Below are 19595 nucleotides of genomic sequence, written 5' to 3' on the forward strand. Positions count from 1 at the left end.
TCAGAGTGAATTGTTTGTTGGAAACACCAGATAAGCTTTATGACAAAGGATGCAACGTTACTTTTCTTAACATTTGTGCAACTGTTTAAATCAAGAGTCATCAGAGTTGTGCAAGGCTATGCCAAGGGCCATCCTTGGCCAGAGCACCTGATAGAAATACCTGTTGGCAATGTGTACATACATTTTCACCTTTTCCATCCCATACATTTCCATCGTCTGTCATGAAACTGCACTGCAGGACTCACACTAAGCAATATATTCTAGGGGCTTATTGATTTTTGCCAGCTAACCTTCTACTGGCAATAAAGGAAACTGAGTGAATTATCATATCTTTACATTCAACAACATATGTGATTTTCTTTAATTGCATGTTATTTTACCCTTTTCGTCAATTTTGCCCTAGAAGCACAAGGCATGAACTAAGATCCAGTCTGGACAGAGCTATGCTTCTAATTTTGGTTCCATCACTGACTCACATACAAAGTAGCCGTGAAAGTGTTTTCCTCCTTCAGCAGGTGCTAGCAGGTGGAGCTATGCAGGACTACATTGTGGTCAGCTTCTACTTGAGTAAATGGGAAGGAGAGCACAAACATTAAAATCTGCCCACAGACATGCCAAAAGATGCTCCCACCATCACTGCAGCCTTTGACAATCAGAGCTACAAAAAACCTGGCCCATGGTGGTTTGGCCTTTCATGGAGAGAGAGTAAAGGGTCAGAAAGGTGCAATTTAACTCAATCTTTTTTATACCATATAGGTGCATATAAACAAATGGTTATAAGCAGCATCTTTCTGTTTGTATTCTTGTATAACAGGTCTGTAGCTGTATTGTAAAGTCTCTAAGAGGCCTCCATTAGCCTGATTACACCAGAGAGCTGCAGGGACTCAGTGGAGAGTCTCACGCACCCAAGGCTGGCACCAGGGCTCTGTGCTTAGGGACAAGGAAACAGCATCTCTGAAACACACATTCTGTTTCTCTATGCCTTTATCAGTGTTCGTAATGCACACTCCTCCTGTGTTTTCTCGTGCTGCCTGTGGGCACATCTGCAGACAGGGCAGCACTGGTGAAAGCTGACTGGCAAGGCTGCGTTCCTGCTGCCAGACATCTAGTGAATTGCTTTTCAGAGCTCCCTTGGCTAAGCTAATCTAACTCAGATAGTTAGAAGCAATTTCTGGAGATTCTTGAGCAAAGATGGAGCAGGCTAGTGTTTCCTCTGGAGCAAAAAGTCACTTGCTGACTTGCGGATCTCCATTTGTGTCTGGATTCACATATTGCTTTGAGCTGAAGGGCTTGTTGTAATGTAGGAGTTACAGGCTACAACCCGGCAGTGTCTTATGTGCATGTTTGTTGGAAGAAGGGTTCGCCGGAGTCAAGAAGACGCTCAATATGAGTTATGCATCTTGCTCAACTTTATTAGTTGCTAACGCTACTTATATAGAACCGATACACATGCATATTCGTAAAGCAGAAATATAATTGGTTAGTAGTCTCTAAAGGCGCGCGGTTCTCACACCCCTAATTATCATGACTAAAATAAGCATTCTATCCATGTAGCTAATTGTGTTGCTGTGCTTCAGCCTTGCAGTTTGTTACTCCCTATTTTCCCATACCGCTCCCTATCTTTCTTGGCCCTGCACCTGCTTTCCCAGCAGCTGCAGCTTGTTACAGCCACGGCCTGTTGGCACAACATAATTACTCGGTCTCAGGATTCAAGAATAGCTCAAGGCTACCTTTCTTGTTAACTTCAGCACAGCAACTTCAGCACAATTCTGATTACAGGCCTATTCTAATACCAGGCCTGGACTGTGCAGATCTTTAGAGATTCTAAGGCCACGCTTCTGCAGCCATTCTTCTACACATGTTTACTCTTGAGTGTGTGACGACAGCCTGAATCCCCACCCTCTTACGTCTTGACACCATCAAGCACATGGTGACTAAAGGAAATGATTGGTGCATATCCATTTTATCAACTAGTTTCTCCTTCAGTCCTCTTAATTTTTTCTGAGGCGAGCGGCTGCAGAGCCGGCAGGGTCGGCAGCGGAGCACACCAGTGCATTGCACAGCGGGTTTCCCGCACTGAGGGAACCTCGGAGGAGCCGAGAGCTGCCAGGAGCCCACAGCTGAGGCTACAGCAGCTGATGGACCCCGTGCGTGGCCAGGAGCAATGGCAGCCCAGCCTCCCCCGCCCACACAAGAAGCCCTGGGGAGCACCAGCGACCAGCAGCGCTGGCAGCGGGGCGGGCAGACGGGCCTGGCACGGCAGCTGGTGCGGGAGGGGCGCCGGAGCTCTGCCGGCTCCCCGGGGAGCAGCGGTGTCCCCCCGGCAGAAGGCCGCGGCCTCTCCGAGCTCTGCGCCCAGCGGGCCCGGGCAGCTGCCCCGGCTGGGCTCCGGTGGGAACACGCAGCCACCCCGGTGCCGGGCTGCCGGCCGTGCCCTGCTCCGTGCCAGGCCCGGGCGGCTCGGGGCAGCGCCGGGGCGGGGAACTGCTCCGCCTCGGGACGGAGCTCCGGGGGAGGTGGGTGGGCTGGGGGGGTCGCGGGGCGGGGGTTCCCCATCCTCTCTGTGCCTGACAGACCTGTTGTTTGTGCACAGAGAAAGACTTGTGGGTGAGGTGATGGTTGGAGGCTCTTGGGCACAGCGATCATGAAATTGATAGAGTTGTAGGTTCTCAGAGAAGTAAGGAGGGGGGATCAGCAGAACTGCTACCTTGGCCTTCTGGAGGGCAGACTCTGGCCTGTTTAGGAGCCTGGTTGAGAGAGTCCCTTGGGGGGCAGCCCTGAAGGGCCAAGGAGCCCAGGAAGACTGGGCGTGCTTCAAGAAGGAAACCCTAAAGGCACAGAGGCAGGCTGTCCCCATGTGCTGAAAGAGGAGCCAGCGGGGCAGAAGACCGGCCCGGCTGAACAGGGAGCTTTGCCTGGCACTCAGGGAAAAAAGGAGAGGTTTTGACCTCTGGAGGAAGGGGCAAGCCACTCAGGAGGACTACAAGGATGTCGTGAGGTGTCATACAAGGTACAAGGTATCGTGGTGGATAGTGTGGCCAGCAGGACAAGGGCAGTGATTGTCCCCCTGTACTCAGCACTGTGGAGGCTGCACCTCAAATGCTGAGTTCAGTTGTGGGTCCCTCACTACAAGAAGAACAATGTGGTGCTGGAGCGTGTCCAGAGAAAGGCAGCGAAGCTGGTGAAGGGTCTGGAGCACAAGTCTGATGAGAAGCAGCTGAGGGAACTGGTTTTTTTTAGCCTGGAGGAAGGGAGGCTGAGGGAAGACCTTAACACTCTCTACAGCTGCCTGAAAGGGGCTGTAGCAAGGTGGCTGTTGGTCTCTTCTCCCAAGTAACGAGTGACAGGACAAGAGGAAATGGACTCAAGTTGTGCCAGAAGAGGTTTAGTCTGGCTGTTAGGAAATATATCTTCACTGAAAGGGTTGTCAAGCCCTGGAACAGGCTGACCAGGGAGGTGGTTGAACCACCATGCCTGGAGGTATTTAAAATATGTGTAGATGTGTTGCTTAGGGACATGATTTAGTGGTGGACTTGGTATTGCTGGGTCAATGGTTTGACTCAATCGTCTTAAAAGTCTTTTCCAACCTAAACAATTCTATGATTCTATATAAGCATTCCTTTTCTTGACTTTCCCTATAGCATCACAGATCAGGTTTGTCTGAGGACAGATCAGGGATATACAAAGCGCAGGACCTAATTTGCCAAGCTGTTTTTCAAAGTTTTTAAAAATGTCTAAATTTCATGTGCTTTCCTTTCCAGGCACATTCAAAGTGGTTTGCAGGACTTTTGATCACTTTGTTGGTGGAATGAAACATCTCTATGAGGTCAGTAGCTGCCGTAACACCACCCGAGCCCAGCAGCAGCACGGAGCCATGAGGATCTATTATGTCGCTGCGGAGGAGGTGGAGTGGGACTATGCCTCAAATAAGAGCTTGGCACCAAAGATTTACAATGTCAGCAGCAATGAAGAAAGGTACCCAAAGCAAAAAACTGCTTGTGGGCATGAAGCATACTTATAATGGAGGGGAAACTGGAGCATCCTTCCATGAAGCCAGTCTGGTACTTCTTAGGAGGCACTTTCTAACAACAACAACAAAAAAGTGTTTACAAAGCGACAGCCTCTCAGACTAAAGTAGCTCATAGGCATCATTCTGGAATGTTTTCATCTCAGAGTGTACTGTAATGCTGTTGAACCCAAGAAGCCTTCCAAGTCCCTAAATACATGTGTGGCTTCCAGCCCTGGCTCAACCCTACAATGATGTCCTCCAACCCCCTCTTCTTCCTTCCTCACTCTCCCCAGTCTCCCCATCCCAGTGTTGTGGTTTTCCTAGAGAAGAAACCTATGTACCTGTCCCAGACGTGAGCCCCTGCAAGCAGTGCAGGTGTGCTAGGGAGGTGCTGAGCCTGCTTCACTGCAATGCAGTAGCACCTGGCTCCCCTAGAAAAGTCAGAACATAGTAACCACTGCAAGTGAATCACATCTATGTTGCGCTGTGCTAAGAAGTAAAAAGAATGTGCAAAAGATACACGTTCCAGATCATATTGGGTAAGGAGGTCTCTGAGACCCCTTTGGTGGAAACAAAAAGGACCAAGGAACATATTTTAAAAATAAACTTTAGAAAAGTGGCTGGGAAACTGCAGCCTGTAAAGAGGAAGAGTATGGTGGAGTCAGTAGATAATGTACCTGAAGAGTCACAAGTGGTGAAGCATGTTTAAAGAAAATACTAACTCCAGTATTGTCAAAGGCTTCTGTTGCACACACAGTATATTATTACAGTAAGCAGTATTCCTGGGGCAATTTTTTGCTTTTATTTAGTATGTTGTCAGCCAGCCTTGCGGTTTCCCTGCCAAGGGCACCTTGGGAATGAACTGCCAGAAGACTGAGCTGCTCTCAGAAGAGGGTGAACACTCTCCTATGTAGCTGGTGGTGAGTGTCCTCTGCTGGCGAGTCAATCCTCCGGGTTCCCACAAGAGTAGCAACAAATTGTGGGTGACTGCACAAACCTGGAGGGCACAAAAAAGCATCCTGTGCCAGATGCAGAAGTGACAATCAATTTCTCACTTTATCTTCACACGGGGAGAGCATCCAGCCCTGCGCAGTACATAGCAGCAGGAGGACAGGGTAAAGCAGGCCCCTCTTATCTCAGATGATGGCATTTCCTTTCACAGGGCTAGGCTTTGGTTATCATCTTCCTGTGACTAATAACCAAGATAGGGAAGCAGCCATCATGATAAGAGGATTCAGGTTTACAGAGAAAGGCAGTATTTTTTATGGGAGTGGAGGATGCAGCTGGAGAGAGTGGTCAAACCATCAAACCCACTCATAGCTTGAACTTTACCTGTGCTCTGACAGGTCTGGTGAAGGATTTGTGTTCCCAAAGGTTTGTGGTGAGTGCAACATATCCTCAACTTTACCTCTTTGAAGAAGGTGTTCATTTAGTGAGGATTATCACGTTTATTGCTGGTTTAAATCTCTTGCAGCATCCAGGTCTTCACATGAACCAGCACATCAGACCAAGACATATATTCTTATTATGTCTATTGTGAATAACAAAACAGTTACTAGCCTTTAGACCTATAAAGTTTAGTGCTTTTAATTTTTTCCCTTTTATTTTGCAGCTATGGGCACGTTTTCCTGAGCCAAGCAGAAGATCTGATTGGTTCAAAATACAAGAAGGTGGTTTACAGGGAGTACACAAATGGCAACTTCACGCAGCGCAAAGTGAGGGCAGAGGAGGAGGAGCACCTGGAAATCCTGGGCAAGTAGCTCTCAGCTCACAGATTAAGCCTGATAAGTGAGAGGATTGCTTTCCAAGAACTAAGTTTTTCCAGCTTTGTTAACATGGAAAACAAGGAATACGAATTCCAGGTTATCGGTGACTTTACAACCAATTTGTATAATTTCTGAGTGTAAAGATGTTTTCCAAGTTAGAGAATTCATTCTCAAACATGTATAAGGAATTTCCAAAGAGTACTATCAGAAAGGATGCCAAAAGGGCAATTCCAGGATTCACCTTAAATTCAGAACATGCAATGTGCAGGAGACTCTTATGGGCAGATTAAGTCAATATTAAGGGCTGGATTTGTGTCTGAAACTGGGCAAGACAAAATTTTATGTGTGTCATAAAATAACCATCAGCTTATGTTTTTTTTATGGGGTGAGAAGCAGGCAACAACTGGTCATAAAGTAGCCACCACTCTCTAGGAATATATTTGTCATTTCCTTTTTTGCAGTACAAAAGTAAAAAAAATAGTTAAGAAATAGAATTTTCAAAGATGCAAAAATCATCCACAAGGGGTTTCCCTAAAACCAAGCTGTCCAAGACCTGTCTCCGGAGAGAACAATTATTGACTGAAAAGAAAAAAGATTATTTATATATATATGGAACTTTTTCATCAGCCAAGATAACAAACCAGTTTTGATTCCTTTGCTGGAAGAACAATGAAAGCCCAAGGGTTTTGAGAAAGACCTTGGCTCCTCTCTTAGGCCAAGCTATTGAGAGTCTGTTAAATTCAGAAAAGCAGCATTAATCACCAGCATCTTCCATTTTAATTTAGGGCCATTACTCCATGCTGAGGTTGGTGACTCTGTACTGATCGTATTTAAGAACAAAGCCAGCAGGCCTTATTCCATAAGCGCACATGGTATAGAAGAAGTGGGTTGTGAAGAACAACCTGAGACACCACTTACTCTCCCCGGTAAGGCTCTTTGTTTGTTTTTTTTTGGTTTTTTTTCTTGAGCTACAAAGGCTGTATATAAAAGCGTATTAACATATGAATGATAATCCCTTTGTCGAGTTTACACATACCTGTATGTTCTTACTGGCATAATAAGCTCAACGTTTATTCAGATACAATTCTGTGTTGTTTATACAAGTAGGTTCTTGAACAAGTGAGCATGTTTGGGCAGAGAATGAGCCTTTGTTCCTATCAGGCATAGAAAGAGGAATGTAGTATCACTGGACAATCTCCAAAAAAGGCCGAAGCAGGTCCCTAACCATGGCGAGGGAAGTGTAAGCCAGCACTGCATTTGGCTCCAGACTGAAACTCTCACAATGTTTTAAAAACTGAGAAACCCAGTGGTAGAGTTGCAGTTGGCAATATTAACTCTGACTCTCTTTCAATCTACACAGAACTGGCATTTGCATTCAGAGCCGATGCATTAAATGCAAAAGGTAGATGTCGTGTGAATTAAAAGTCTTTGGAAAAGTTTACCCAGTATGCCTCAGTTTCCAGTAAGGAAAACAGTGGAAAATAGTTCTCAAAGCACTGAAATTTTTCATATAGAAAAATACCTGTCAAAATGTTTGTACTTCAATTTTTATGTTGTGTTTTATATTTTAGTAGGAAGTCAGACTCAAATCCTGGCATTATAGTAAATATAAAATGTACATGCCTTTCTTTTCCACCACCCATGCAACTTTTTTCACAGTTTTTGTGAGCTTCAGTGAAAAACTAAATGAAAAGAAAATCTGATGCACTAAATCTTTTTTTTGCAAGAGACATTTGCAAGATGAAATGTTTTTCCTGTAACACAGGATTCACACAGAAATTAATGGCCAAATGTGAGCCAGCATCTGCTTTGCTGGAGTTTGACCTGTGGTTAATATATGGAAAAAAAAAAAAAAAAGGTGATTTATATGATTCCCTTGGGGTTTTTTATTTGCTCCATGATGTTGATGCTGTTTTGTTAACAGTTGAGGTGTAGCACTGGAAACACTACTGTCATGTTTCCTGTGTCCACATGGGAGCAGGCTTGGAATGAGTTAGACAAGGAAAGGTTTCTGCGTTTGACAGTAAGACAAAGGCAAGTACTCTTCAGCAAGATCTAAGGACAAACTTTTCCTTAGGATTTTGGAAGCAGCAGTTAACACAGAACACGAGTCTTTCAAATCAAGCATCATTCTGGGACACTTCAGTCCCCATCACCATCATCTAGAAATCCTTGCTGCCTGATCCTGGATCAGGCTGGACTACTCTCCCCAAGCTTCCCAGAGCCCGTCTAGTTCTACTAAATCCTGAACAAGTCATCAATCTGATTTATGTCCTGCTAAATTGTGCTCCTGATAGCACTGCCAGCTCCTGAAGGGACTGTGGGTGGGTGGCATGGTAAAGAGATGCAGAGAGCAGATCCATAGAAGCCTAACCCAAAACAGCTCTCAGCTACCACAGCTTTGTCCTTTCCCTGTCCATTCCTCCATTTACCCAGCAGCAAAAAGGGAGAAAATATCCATTTTCCTCTTGTTTATCAGTCTTTTCAGGGCTTATGCTTCATTTGCATTTCAAAGATATTTCTTTGATGCCATTTGAAGTGTCTCAGATTTTAAGTAGAGTGGAGATTTTTCCATCTAAAGCTTCCAAATGCGCTGAAGTGATGAGTAAAAAGCAAGGAAGTGGTGAAGGATCATGGCCAGACTCTCTTCTCACATCACACCCTCTAAAAAGGAGTGATGATGCGAAGGTTAGATACAGGTAGATAACAAACTCTTCCCTAGTGTATGTCTCCATGGCATGAATGCCTCTGAGATTTCTTGTTAGTGTTTTCTGTCGTATTAGTGTAGTATTGTGCCTTGAAAGCCTTTCTGATCTCTGCTAAAGTGTGTAAATCCATGCTGTAATGAACAGAACATGCTTGTCCTGTTGCAATACTACAACGTTCATGAGACTCATCTCATATAGCATGATATTTGAGAGTCACCATTTCTTTTTTTGGAGTTATTGTTATACAATAAAACCCACTATTGCATGATCCAGCAAAATAGTGTAGTGGCTCAGTGACATAAAACTATGCTCGGTCACTTCACAACCATTTTAAGATTGAAAACTCTCCTTTGCTCTGATGCCAGCTGCTGTTGGCAGCTGTTGGGTTGTGTCTGTACTAAGAGCACGACCAAGAGTTCTGTGATTTCCTTGTTTTCTCCTGACTTGTAACATGCCCCCAGCTGTTCTTGGCTTTTGTCACCCTGAAAGACTTTTGGGCCAGGGACTGCCTGGCTCAACACTTCTTCACCGCTTAAAAGGGCAAGGTGTTGACCACATCTTGGTCTCCTACCTTCCCCTGAAATACTAACAAAAAAAACACCCCCAAAACAACAAAGCAGGGAAACACAGCATAGGCAGTTAATCTGAACATAGATGTGTTTGTGTTCAGTGCAGAGAACTGACCCTCACCCAAATAGATAATTTCTCCATCAGATTGTTCCAGTTTTTTAAATCAGAGGTCAGGGAATCTCTGCTCAGGGAGGACATGGCAGAGGTGATAGCTTTTGGGATGGGCAGGGGTCCTCTGGTAGTTGCTGAGAGAAGTGGCTTAGTGGAAGATGAAAGGACCCTCCTGTTGCTCCCAGTCCACAGGCTGGTATGTACTCAGCTCTCCTCTCCTGGCCCAGAGCTGATCCACTGCTGCAGCACTGTGCAAAATCCCAGTGGCAACTGCCTCATCTTTGTGCCCTTTTCAGCTGAGAAAGTCCAAGAAACATTTTCTGGAGCTTGACTCCCAGCATCTTCAACTGACCTTAAACATCAGCATCCAAGATCATTGATCTGCTACAAGTTTTGCCCAAAGAGAAAGATGAAGAGTCCTGTCTCCAAACTTCCATCTGTGGGATGCCGCTCTTGGTAAAATTGTTCTCTCTGTTTCAGGGGAAATAAACACCTACAGATGGAATGTCCCAGAACGTTCCGGCCCTGGTAAAACAGATCCAAACTGTATCACTTGGGTTTATTATTCAACAGTGAATTTTGTAAAGGTAACCAAGAAATGGTCATTAAAGATTGCATTGCTCTGGCTAAAGCATCCTGCCTTGCATAATGTTTCTGAAAGGATCCTCCTTCACATTTGTGTGAGGATCACAAGTTAGGGGAACAATTTATAGATGCTTTGTCTTCTTTGATTACAGTTGCACATGCCTGCGTAACTTAATCTACTGAAATCCCTAGGGATACATCATAGTAATGTGATTTCCTCCATAAAGAATAGTTGAAGGGGTTTTGAGTGAAGGCAAAACATTGCTTTGGTACATTAACATAGGTGCTTGTAGTGAAAAAAAAAGATATCTCTAATCAGACAGTAATTTTTTTTCTCATCTGATAGGAAAATAGAATTTCATCTTTATTTAATCTGTAGTTAATTTGTATCTATTTCATAACTGAGTGAAGTGAAAATCTGTAACACATATATTTATTTTATTTCAGGACACATACAGTGGTCTGATTGGGCCTCTTGTAGTTTGCAGAAAAGGAATTCTAGATGAGAGAGGCCTAAGGAAAGACATTGATCGTGAATTTACTCTTCTGTTTATGGTGTTCGATGAAAATGAATCCTGGTACTTGAAAGAAAATATTGAAACATACCTTCATAAGAATCCTGATGATTTTAATTTCACTGAGAACTTCGTAGAAGGCAACTGCATGCATGGTATGTAGGACTCAAGTGACAGCAGCCAAGGGGACGGTAGTTTATTTTTCAAAGCCCTTTTAGGAAGACTCAGCCTGCAATTACCCAACCATGTGACAGCTTCATAAACTGCAACTCTGGAAACAAAAAGATTTCATGACACCCAGCCAAGATATATATTTTTCTAACTAGATCATTTAATCTTTTACTCTTGGGAAGAGGCTGCCCTGCCAGAATTCCCTTGTCATTCGTGAGCTGTGTTCCTTGCAGGTTTGTTCTGTAGGAGCGTTAAGGATGATATTTCAAAACTGTGGCTGTAGTAGCAACCAGCCCAGGAGCCAAACAGAAAAGACTGGATAGGGGCAGGAACAGCCCTGGTAAAGCAAACATCTCTTTCTACAGATGGTACCCATTTTAGGCAACTCTATTCCCTCTTTTTCCATGCAGCTTCTCGGCATTCAGGAGTTTGATCTCAACCAGTAAAAAAACTACCTGATGCTTTTTTAAGACAGAAAACTAAGTGCTGCTATTCACTTACGTGATTTGTAGACTGAAACAAAAATGGGACAGTCTCCCTGCAATGGCAGTGGTCGCTATGGAGAGCCCTTGCCCTGGCCACACATGCCTGTCCCCTTTCTGCCTGGGCACCCCCTTCTCCCCAGAGAGACAAGGTGCCTGAAGTAGAAGTTATCATCACCCATACCATGTCCAGTTATCAATTAGTCCTATTTTGTCATTCTTCCAGCTATCAACGGGAAGATTTATAACAGTCTCCTGGGCCTAACAATGAATGAAGGTGATAGGACAAACTGGTATTTGATAGGAATGGGCAATGAAGTGGATATACATACAGTTCACTTCCATGCGCAGACCTTCATCTTCAAGGTTGGTAAAATTAGTGAAAGTAAAACCTTTGTTGTGTGATGAAAAATTTCTGCAAAGTAGTCTGGGTTCTGTCCTGGTTTTTCAGCTTGGGCTTGGAGCTCTGGACTGATGCTGGGGTAGTGGGAGTTTTGCATACGAAGGAAATACAAAATGAGATCCTTGCAAAGCTTCTGTTGTTCTGAGCCTGTTATGAACCTGAACAAATGTCACTATTAGGGGACATGGTTAGGTGGGTTAAAGTACATGTTTACCCTGGGGTATAAGGGAAGATACAGGGAGGAAATCAGAGAGAGTTATGTCTGCTTAGAGTATGCTTTTATGTTGTGACAGCTTGCTACTGGCAGGACTGTTTAAAAAATCTGTCTTTCAAAGAAACACCTGCGCTTAACCAGCACTTGAAGTCCTCAGGAGGGGTCTTCTGTTGTTAATTAATTGGTTGATTAAATGACGAGTGCCCACAGACTTTAGTTTCCTTGGATGAGGCTCACTAGAAATGTGTAACAAGAAGCATTTGATCTGCCTTGAGGAGCTGAAAGTCTAACTGGAATATTTCAGTGCCTGTAGGGGGGTATTTGAGGCACAACTCTCATGATGCTGGTTTTGTCTTGCCACAGACAGATAAGGACCACAGAGGAGACGTATATGACCTTTTTCCTGGGACTTTCCAGACAGTTGAACTGGTAGCAGAAAACCCTGGAACATGGCTTCTGCATTGCCACGTAGCTGATCATATCCATGCTGGCATGGAGACAACCTACACCATCAATAAATCAGGTGCAGTATCAGAAACATGTCTGAGGCCTCCGAGGTGTTATCACAGCAGATCGGATGGAAGGCAGGGAGGAAAGGAAGAGAGCTAACATCACCACTGCACCCTGCATGCCGGTGGGAAGTACCTGTGCATTACTGCCGTGGCCAGTTAGCATCATCTAGGGACAGGACAAACACCCCTAATTATATGGCAAAGTCGGTAATCTTTGCTGTGCTCTGCAACTTAAAAATAGCTGATGTTTGCAAGAGCCCATCTAAGAGAGCAGCAGCCTGTGGCCTGTGGACCATTAGTCATCTGCAGGTGGAGCAGAAAACAACTGCAAAGCTATTTTTCTGCCTTGCTGCCACGTGATGTGAGGGAGGGCCTGCAGCCTGGCATGGTGCTGGTTCCACCCTGCAATCACTGCCAGCTGCCAGATCTATTTGAGTTCCTTCCTGCACAGGCAGAGACCAGCTGAGATACAAGAAGCTCCAAAAATTATTGTTCATCCTGTCCAAGATATAGGCGATCCTTTGACTAAGAAAAGTTGGCAAACTTTTTGAGTGGTGCTGGTCCCTTCCACCACTTGTGAGTGAAGCCAAAAATGCTTTGGGAGCCTCTCCACATGACATAATTTCACTAAACATCTGGATCCAGCATCTCCTTCCTGGGTCCCCACTGTGCTTGCTACACTCTTCTACAGGGGTTGCAACGGTGCCAGAAAGCACGTCTCTTACCTGTAACCCTGTAGCAGCAGGATGAGAAAAGTAATGCCTAATGTAGCCAAAATACTCCTTCCTTGGATAAGGGGAATTTATTTTTACCACATATTCATGCAGGCTGTGAAACTTCCAAGGAACAAGCAAATGCATAACTGAATCATAGATTCACAGAATGGTTTGTGTTGGAAGGGAACGCTGAAGATGACATAGTTCCAACACCTCTGCCATGGGCAGGGACACCTTCCACTAGACCAGGTTGCTCAAAGCCTTATCCAACCCGGCCTTGAACACTTCCAGGGATGGGTTGTAAAATTTCTCTGGGCAACCTGCTCCACTTCTCAGCACCCTCACAGTAAAGAATTTCTTCCCAATATCTAATCTAGATCTACCCTTTTTCAGTTTAAAACTGTTGCCCCCTGTCCCATTACTACAGTGAGCAGTGAAGTAACAGAGATGCCTATAGAGAAGGGGGATGTTGCCCACAGAACAGTAGCTGTGCTGATCTAATCGAGATTTCTGTTTAGATCAACAAGGTAGAAATAATCAAATAAAATCAACATGACTTTTGCAGAAAAGAAAAAAGTATTTATTAAGGCTTTCAACTTCATTATGCTTTTTCTCTCTCTGCAGAGTGGGAAGCTCCTTCAGAAGGAGAACTCACAACTGGAGCATATGATACAAGTACTGCAAAAAACAGAACCACTGCAAAGGGTAAGGATTTTTTAAAATGTCATTTAAAAATCTCGATGCATGCATAGATTTCTCATGAACTACTTATCTTTTAACAGATTACAACAGCAAATGGGGCAATTTTTGGGGCAAACCTCTGAGTCCTGGAGAAGCCAGCCTGATACTTGCAGCCTTTTTTTTCATTGGACTTGTTCTTCTATCAACAGTATTAATTGTCTTCTGCCTCATCACTCGCCAAGGAAACAGGATCCGTTACATGGCGCTGCATGACAAAAGTGCATTTCTTACAGGTCCCCTGTAAAACCTCACTTTTAGCATCATGTACAGAGCTGCACTGGATTTCATGACATGCTGCTAATAAAACTGGAACAAGATATATGCTGATAGTCCTACCCCATAGCCAGAGCTCACAAGAGTGAATATGAGCTCTAAGGTTCGTCTCCAAGAGTCACATACCACCCATCACCATTTCCACTTCTCTGGAGTTCAGTTGAGCTTTACCCAAGATCAAATTTGGCAGCCAAGCAGAGCAGCACACCTCATGGCATCCACACTGGCTGCACAGGATATCCATGGGAGTGAGGAGCGGGCAGCACGGCATCCATGTGCTCTGGGCAGAAACACGGGACTCACGCTAGGGAATAAATACGACCAGGGAATTTTAAAGCATGCTGGCTTCTGAAGGAACAGGTCTTAATCTGGAAGTCCTCACAGTTTCCCAAAGTCAGGCTCAATGAATTCACCAATATTTAAGCAATTCTCCTTTTTTTTTTGCCCTGTTAAAGGAGGAAACTGTGCACTGGGGACAGATTTTTAAAGGCATTTAGGGACCTACCAGTATATTTTAGCACCTGATGGACTTCAGCAGTCCCCTGATGTTAGTTTCTAAAAGCTTTTGTTAATCCCTTTAAAAATCTAGCCCTGAGCACCCTCTTAGAACATTAGTTACCTTTGTAATTGCTGTTCCTTGTGGTCCTGATTCTTTGCACTGAGTAGCACCTCACTCCCTACCTGTAATGAAGCCACCAGGAGGCTGATCTTTGTGCTCTGCGAGGAAGACAGGCAGAATCAGGCCATGTTTATCGATGCTTGAATGTTTCTAGCTCATTTTTAATTAGATAGCACTCATTCTTGCCTGCTCACATCAGCTACAGCTCTGGCAGAGGAACTCCAGAACAAACACATCTGTGAGACTATTTATCCAAATTTGGTTTTGAATGTAAATTCAAGTTGCTGGGATTTTTTTTTTTTCCACTTCTGTGTTTGGAATTATGTTCAACTCTAGGAAACTTTACTGCTCATCACTCTTATTGTAGCTTAATGGTGTCCTGGATTGATGTCCGGTTAACCAGTATGTTCAAGTTTCTTGGATGTTTCTCAGTTATTTATCAGTTCTTTGTTTTCCCCAGACATTTAAGAGCCACCACACAAGTGCGGCAGAACTGCAGGACTGAGCCCAAAGAGGAGTTATACCATAGCAATAAACACTTTCAGACTCCTCCTCTAAATCTTCCCTTTGAGCTGACAAAAACAGATACTCTAAGCCCTTTCATCATTCTGGTTTGTAAACCTTAAAATTGTGGTCTCCTGTTCTGTGTAAAACCACTATCTGTCTCTGTGCAGGACATTTGCTCTCTGTATACATACAAAATTAAAGCCTTTCACTTTAACATACACTGTTAATAAAGGAAATTGTTTGGTACTTTCCTTTGAGAGCTAATGTCTTTGACTTTTTAGAAGCAGAATCATAGATAACTTTTGACCATAGAACCTAGCCAGCCAAAGCAATTACAATGGTAATAAAAATGTGGTTATTTCTATGAACCTTCTGGAACAGTTCAGTTCATCTGGCATGCTTCTCAGCTGGATGGCAGCTGTGAAACAAGAATGAAGCCTCCAAAGGTCCTCAGGGCCTCAGGACATCACCACTGCTTGCCCAGTTGACACAGCCTGCCACAGAGAGCATGAAGCATCACAGCAAGCATCAAGCATTGATTTTATCATTTCCTGCCTGGTTCAGGACACGGTGCTGTGGTCAGCTGTGCCCCGACACCTGTATTGAAGGACAGCAACTGTGTTGGCCTGAAGCACTGATGAGAACAGACTAAAGCAACAAAATGAACACAAGAATAAAATGAACGAGTCACCAGGGCAGCCGTGCTGTCCACGGAGTGCTACAGGCTCTCGAGTGTGAAAAGTCTGGATTAGGAGCTTGGGTAGCAGTTGGGAACTGTACAAGTGACAAAATCTTGGAAGGGGACAAATGCAAAAACAACCTTTAAAAACTTTCTGGAGGAATAAGCAGCTCTGATACCCACACAACGCAAGCTGGCTGAAACTGTTCTAAAAAAAAACCCAGAAAAGTGGCCAAAGGAACAAAACAGATTTTTTTTTTTATTTTCTTCTTAAAGAAAATTGTGCCTCAGCAAGGTTTTTGAAGGACTCAATGTATAGACTAGAGGTCTGGATGAACAGAGCCTGCTTACATTTCCATAAGACATTTGAGAAAGTCCTTAGTTAAAGCTTCTTAGGGAAATGAAATCACCATGGGATGAGAGGAAGGGCCCACGGTGGTTAAATAGCTGGTTAAAAGATAGGAAAAAGTATCCAGGTTTCATGTTGAAAGTCACTCATGGTGTGCTGCAAGGACCCCTGCTCTTCACTGTTTTCTGTAAGTGGTGTGAAGAAGGGTGACCAAGTTGAGTGACAATCGTAAGTACGTGTATCATGAAAAACTGGTGAAAAATAAAAGATAAAATTTAGTACTGATACTTTTACAGTAGTACTTGTGGAAAAAAAGCAATCCTAGATGTATGCGCTTCATACTGTCTAAGCATCTTGGAAGTGGGATCTTATTTGTAATATTTTAATGACAACATTATCTCCAGTGCTTTTTAGTGGGCAGAAAGGCAACAGAATATTAGGAATCAGTAGGAATTAAGAACAGAGCAAACCAGAAAACAGCTTCATACCATTACGTAAATGTCTGGGGCACCTGCATCTCGAATGTGGCATGAGTCACATCCCCTGGCGCCATATGCAGGAGAGGACGCAGCAGCAGCAGAACAGCACAGAAAGAACAAGAAAGGGAATCGGTGTTGTAGAACAGTTTCCATATGAGGAATGATTTCAGCTTGGAAAAACAGAAAGAACAACTGAAAGCAGGTAGCATAGTGGTTTTATAAAAAGAGAGTTGGGTGGAGAAGGGAGTGATTTGTCCCTTTTGGCAGAAGTAGTATGAGCTAGGGGAGTGCTACATGCAAAGCACAGCACAGGAGTTGGCTCTTTAGGGGGTGGACAGGCACCTGTGTAACTCCTGGTCTGAGGGGGCTGAGGATGCTCCAGGCTTACAGATGTTCAGGAAGCAACTGGAAGAATATAAGGGTGCAAACGAATTAAGGGTTACTAAAGATGAAGGCACCCCACTGACTCCCACAAAAAAGTGATTTGGGATATGGCAGTGGTGACCAAACACTTTGGGTGGGGAAAATGCCACCGCACATGGCGCTAGGTAGATTAAGGGCTTGGAGTGTCTGTCTGACAGGGTGGGGACATATGTGCTGAGAGCTGGGACTGGTCAGCCTGGGGAAGAGGTAGCTCAGGGGGATCCTAAGAGTGTGTGCAAACAACATAGTGCAGATGGAGCCAGTCTCTTCTCAGCGGTGCCCCGTAAGAGGACCAGAGGCGATGGGTGCAAGCTGCAATACGAGCCTCCATTCCTGGGGGACACCTGAAGGTGCCTGGCACGGCTCAGAGCCCCCTGCTCTGAGCAGGGGTTGCATAACCCCACCTGTGCAAGGATGGCATACAAATTGGTGAAACATTCCATATTTTTTGCCCAGGTGGCCAAGAAGGCAAATAACATCCTGGCTTGTACCAGAAACAGTGTGGCCAGCAGGACAAGGGCAGTGATTGTCCCCTGTACTGGGCCCTGGTGCGGCCGCACCGAATGCTGGGTTCAGCTCTGGGCCCCTCACTGCAAGAGGGACACTGAGGTGCTGGAGCGTGTCCAGAGACGGGCAACGGGGCTGGGGAAGGGGCTGGAGCACAAGTCTGATGGGGAGCGGCTGCGGGAACGGGGGGTGCTCAGCCTGGAGAGGAGGGGGCTGAGGGGGGACCTTATCGCTCTCTACAGCTGCCTGACAGGAGGCTGCAGGCAGGTGGGGGTCGGTCTTTTCGCCCAGGTAACAAGTGACAGGACAAGAGGAAAAGGCCTCTACCTGTGCCAGGGGAGGTTGGATTGGAGATGAGGAAAAATGTCCGCTCTGAGAGGGTGGTGAAGGATTGGAACGGGCTGCCAGGGAGGTGGCGGAAGCACCAGCCCTGGAAGCGTTTAAGACAACCTCGATGCGGTGCTTAGGGACAGGGTTCGGCGGTGGCCTTGGCTGCTCTGGGCGGACGGCTGGCCTCGGCGCTCCTGCGTGCTGCCACGGCCCCACGGCCGCCCCTCGGCCCCAGGCGGGGGGGTCGGGCCGCGCCGGGCTGAGCCCCCCCCCCCCCGCCGGGCGGAGCTGCGCGGGGCCGGGCCGGGCCGGGCTGCGGGGGCGCTGCCGAGCCGCGCCGGGCGGGGCCGAGGTGTGCATGGCCGTGCCGTGCCGTGCCGTGCCGAGCCGGGCCCGCCATGGCCATCGCGCACATCGCCACCGAGTACGTCTTCTCCGACTTCTTGCTGAAGGAGCCGCCCGAGACGCGCTACAAGGGGCTGCGGCTGGAGCTGGCGCTGGACAAGATCGTCACCTGCATCGCCGTGGGGCTGCCGCTGCTCCTCATCTCCCTCGCCTTCGCCCAGGAGGTTTCCATCGGTAACGGGCCTCCCCGACGGGCCCCCCGCGGCCGACAAAGGGCTCGGCGGGGCGGCGGGCGGTGCCGAGCCCCGGGGCCGGGGCCGCGGCGGGGGCGGGGTGGCGGCGCTCCGCGGGGCTCAGCCGGCAGCGGAGGAGCAGGGAGCCGGGCAGAAGGCACCCCTGGGCCGCGGGAGGGCGCGGGGGGAGGCAGCTCCCGTGGCGAGCATCCCTAGCAGCGGGCGGCGCCTCCCCGCAGCCTTACCCAGGTACGCCGGGCATCCCGGGCGGCGGCCTTTCCCGCTCTTCCCCATGCCCTCCTCCTTGGGGATTCCGCGTTCTGGCATCCTCTCACAGCTGCTGGGCGTCCCGCTGCCCTCGGCAGCTGTCGGGGGGAGCTGCCACTGCTGGGGGGAGCTGCCAAGGGAGGGGGTCCCGGAGCGCTGCGCTGGGCCGCGGGTGGCGCGCCTGGGGCTGGGGCTGCGCCACCGGCTCCGGGGACGAGGACGGGGGGGCGGGGGGCTTCCCCCGGCTCTGCTGCGCTCTGCCGGCTGCTCAGTTCAGCTTCTGCTGTGAAGCTGTGCCTTACGGGAGAAAGGCCGAGGTTCTTTGTTATTTTGCCATCTGTTCCCGCCCCCCCCCCAATCTCCAAGTTCCAGAAGTCCTTGTCTGGCAGCCTCCTAGCCAGAGCTTTTCAGAGTCTGAAATGGGGAGGAGACTGTTAAATCCAAATGACAAGGACTTGTAACTTGGGGGGTCGCTTATAAAAGCTATTTGCTTGTAAGAATCGCTCTGCGTTTAAATAGCACTATATGAATAAAGATTTTAAAGGTGAATAAGCAGTACTGGCCATTTTGAGACAGGGGTGAATCATAGGTCTTCTGCCCTCTCAGAAATAGTTTGATTTACTGCGTATACCTGTTTGTTGCCGTTCAGCATTGTATACCTGAGGTACATCATCTATAGGTTTGAGTCAAGTGAATGCCGAGAGAGTGGAAGATGGAATGAGACTGTGCATTGGTGGTGAATCTGTTCAAAACCCTCATGAATAGCATTAATCAGATACTGGGCTGCTTAAGAGATAAGATGCCCCAGATGTAAACACTATTTACATCTAGCTACATACCTATTGCAATAGATGCGGTTTCGACCCAAAGTGCTGTGGCCTGCAATAACTGTGGAGAGGAGCTAAGGACAACCAGGCCGGGAATACCGAGGCCAGATCTGAGCCCCAGCAGCTCTGGTCAATCAGAGAAGGGATGGATACAACTGTTACTTCTGTAGTGTAACCGGCTGCTTTTAGTTTTAGATCTGCTACTGATAGGTGCACATTTCATCTTAAAGCAACGAAAAGGAGGGCTTGCATTT

The 19595-nt window shown here is 46.6% G+C and overlaps 2 protein-coding genes across 2 annotated transcripts in view; both read left to right on the forward strand.

Annotated features, from left to right (window-relative positions):
- The window catches only part of HEPHL1 (hephaestin like 1), a gene marked incomplete at its 5' end in the record, with an annotated part of 39005 nt that extends 21645 nt beyond the window's left edge, over positions 1 to 17360 (forward strand). Inside the window, 9 exons of the mRNA XM_080375641.1 lie at positions 3762 to 3975; positions 5622 to 5761; positions 6561 to 6701; positions 9645 to 9751; positions 10197 to 10419; positions 11144 to 11283; positions 11898 to 12057; positions 13387 to 13467; positions 13545 to 17360. Coding sequence (XP_080231767.1) covers positions 3762 to 3975; positions 5622 to 5761; positions 6561 to 6701; positions 9645 to 9751; positions 10197 to 10419; positions 11144 to 11283; positions 11898 to 12057; positions 13387 to 13467; positions 13545 to 13747 — 1409 coding nt within the window. The 3' untranslated portion in view covers positions 13748 to 17360. The remainder of the gene's footprint in view (positions 1 to 3761; positions 3976 to 5621; positions 5762 to 6560; positions 6702 to 9644; positions 9752 to 10196; positions 10420 to 11143; positions 11284 to 11897; positions 12058 to 13386; positions 13468 to 13544) is intronic.
- Positions 17361 to 17439: 79 nt separating this feature from the next.
- The window catches only part of PANX1 (pannexin 1), a 28338-nt gene continuing 26182 nt past the window's right edge, over positions 17440 to 19595 (forward strand). The window contains exon 1 of the mRNA XM_080376233.1: positions 17440 to 18248. Coding sequence (XP_080232359.1) covers positions 18068 to 18248 — 181 coding nt within the window. The 5' untranslated portion in view covers positions 17440 to 18067. The remainder of the gene's footprint in view (positions 18249 to 19595) is intronic.

This window comes from Falco punctatus, assembly GCF_963210335.1.
Source record: "Falco punctatus genome assembly, chromosome: 2".
Classification (NCBI taxonomy): domain Eukaryota; kingdom Metazoa; phylum Chordata; class Aves; order Falconiformes; family Falconidae; genus Falco; species Falco punctatus.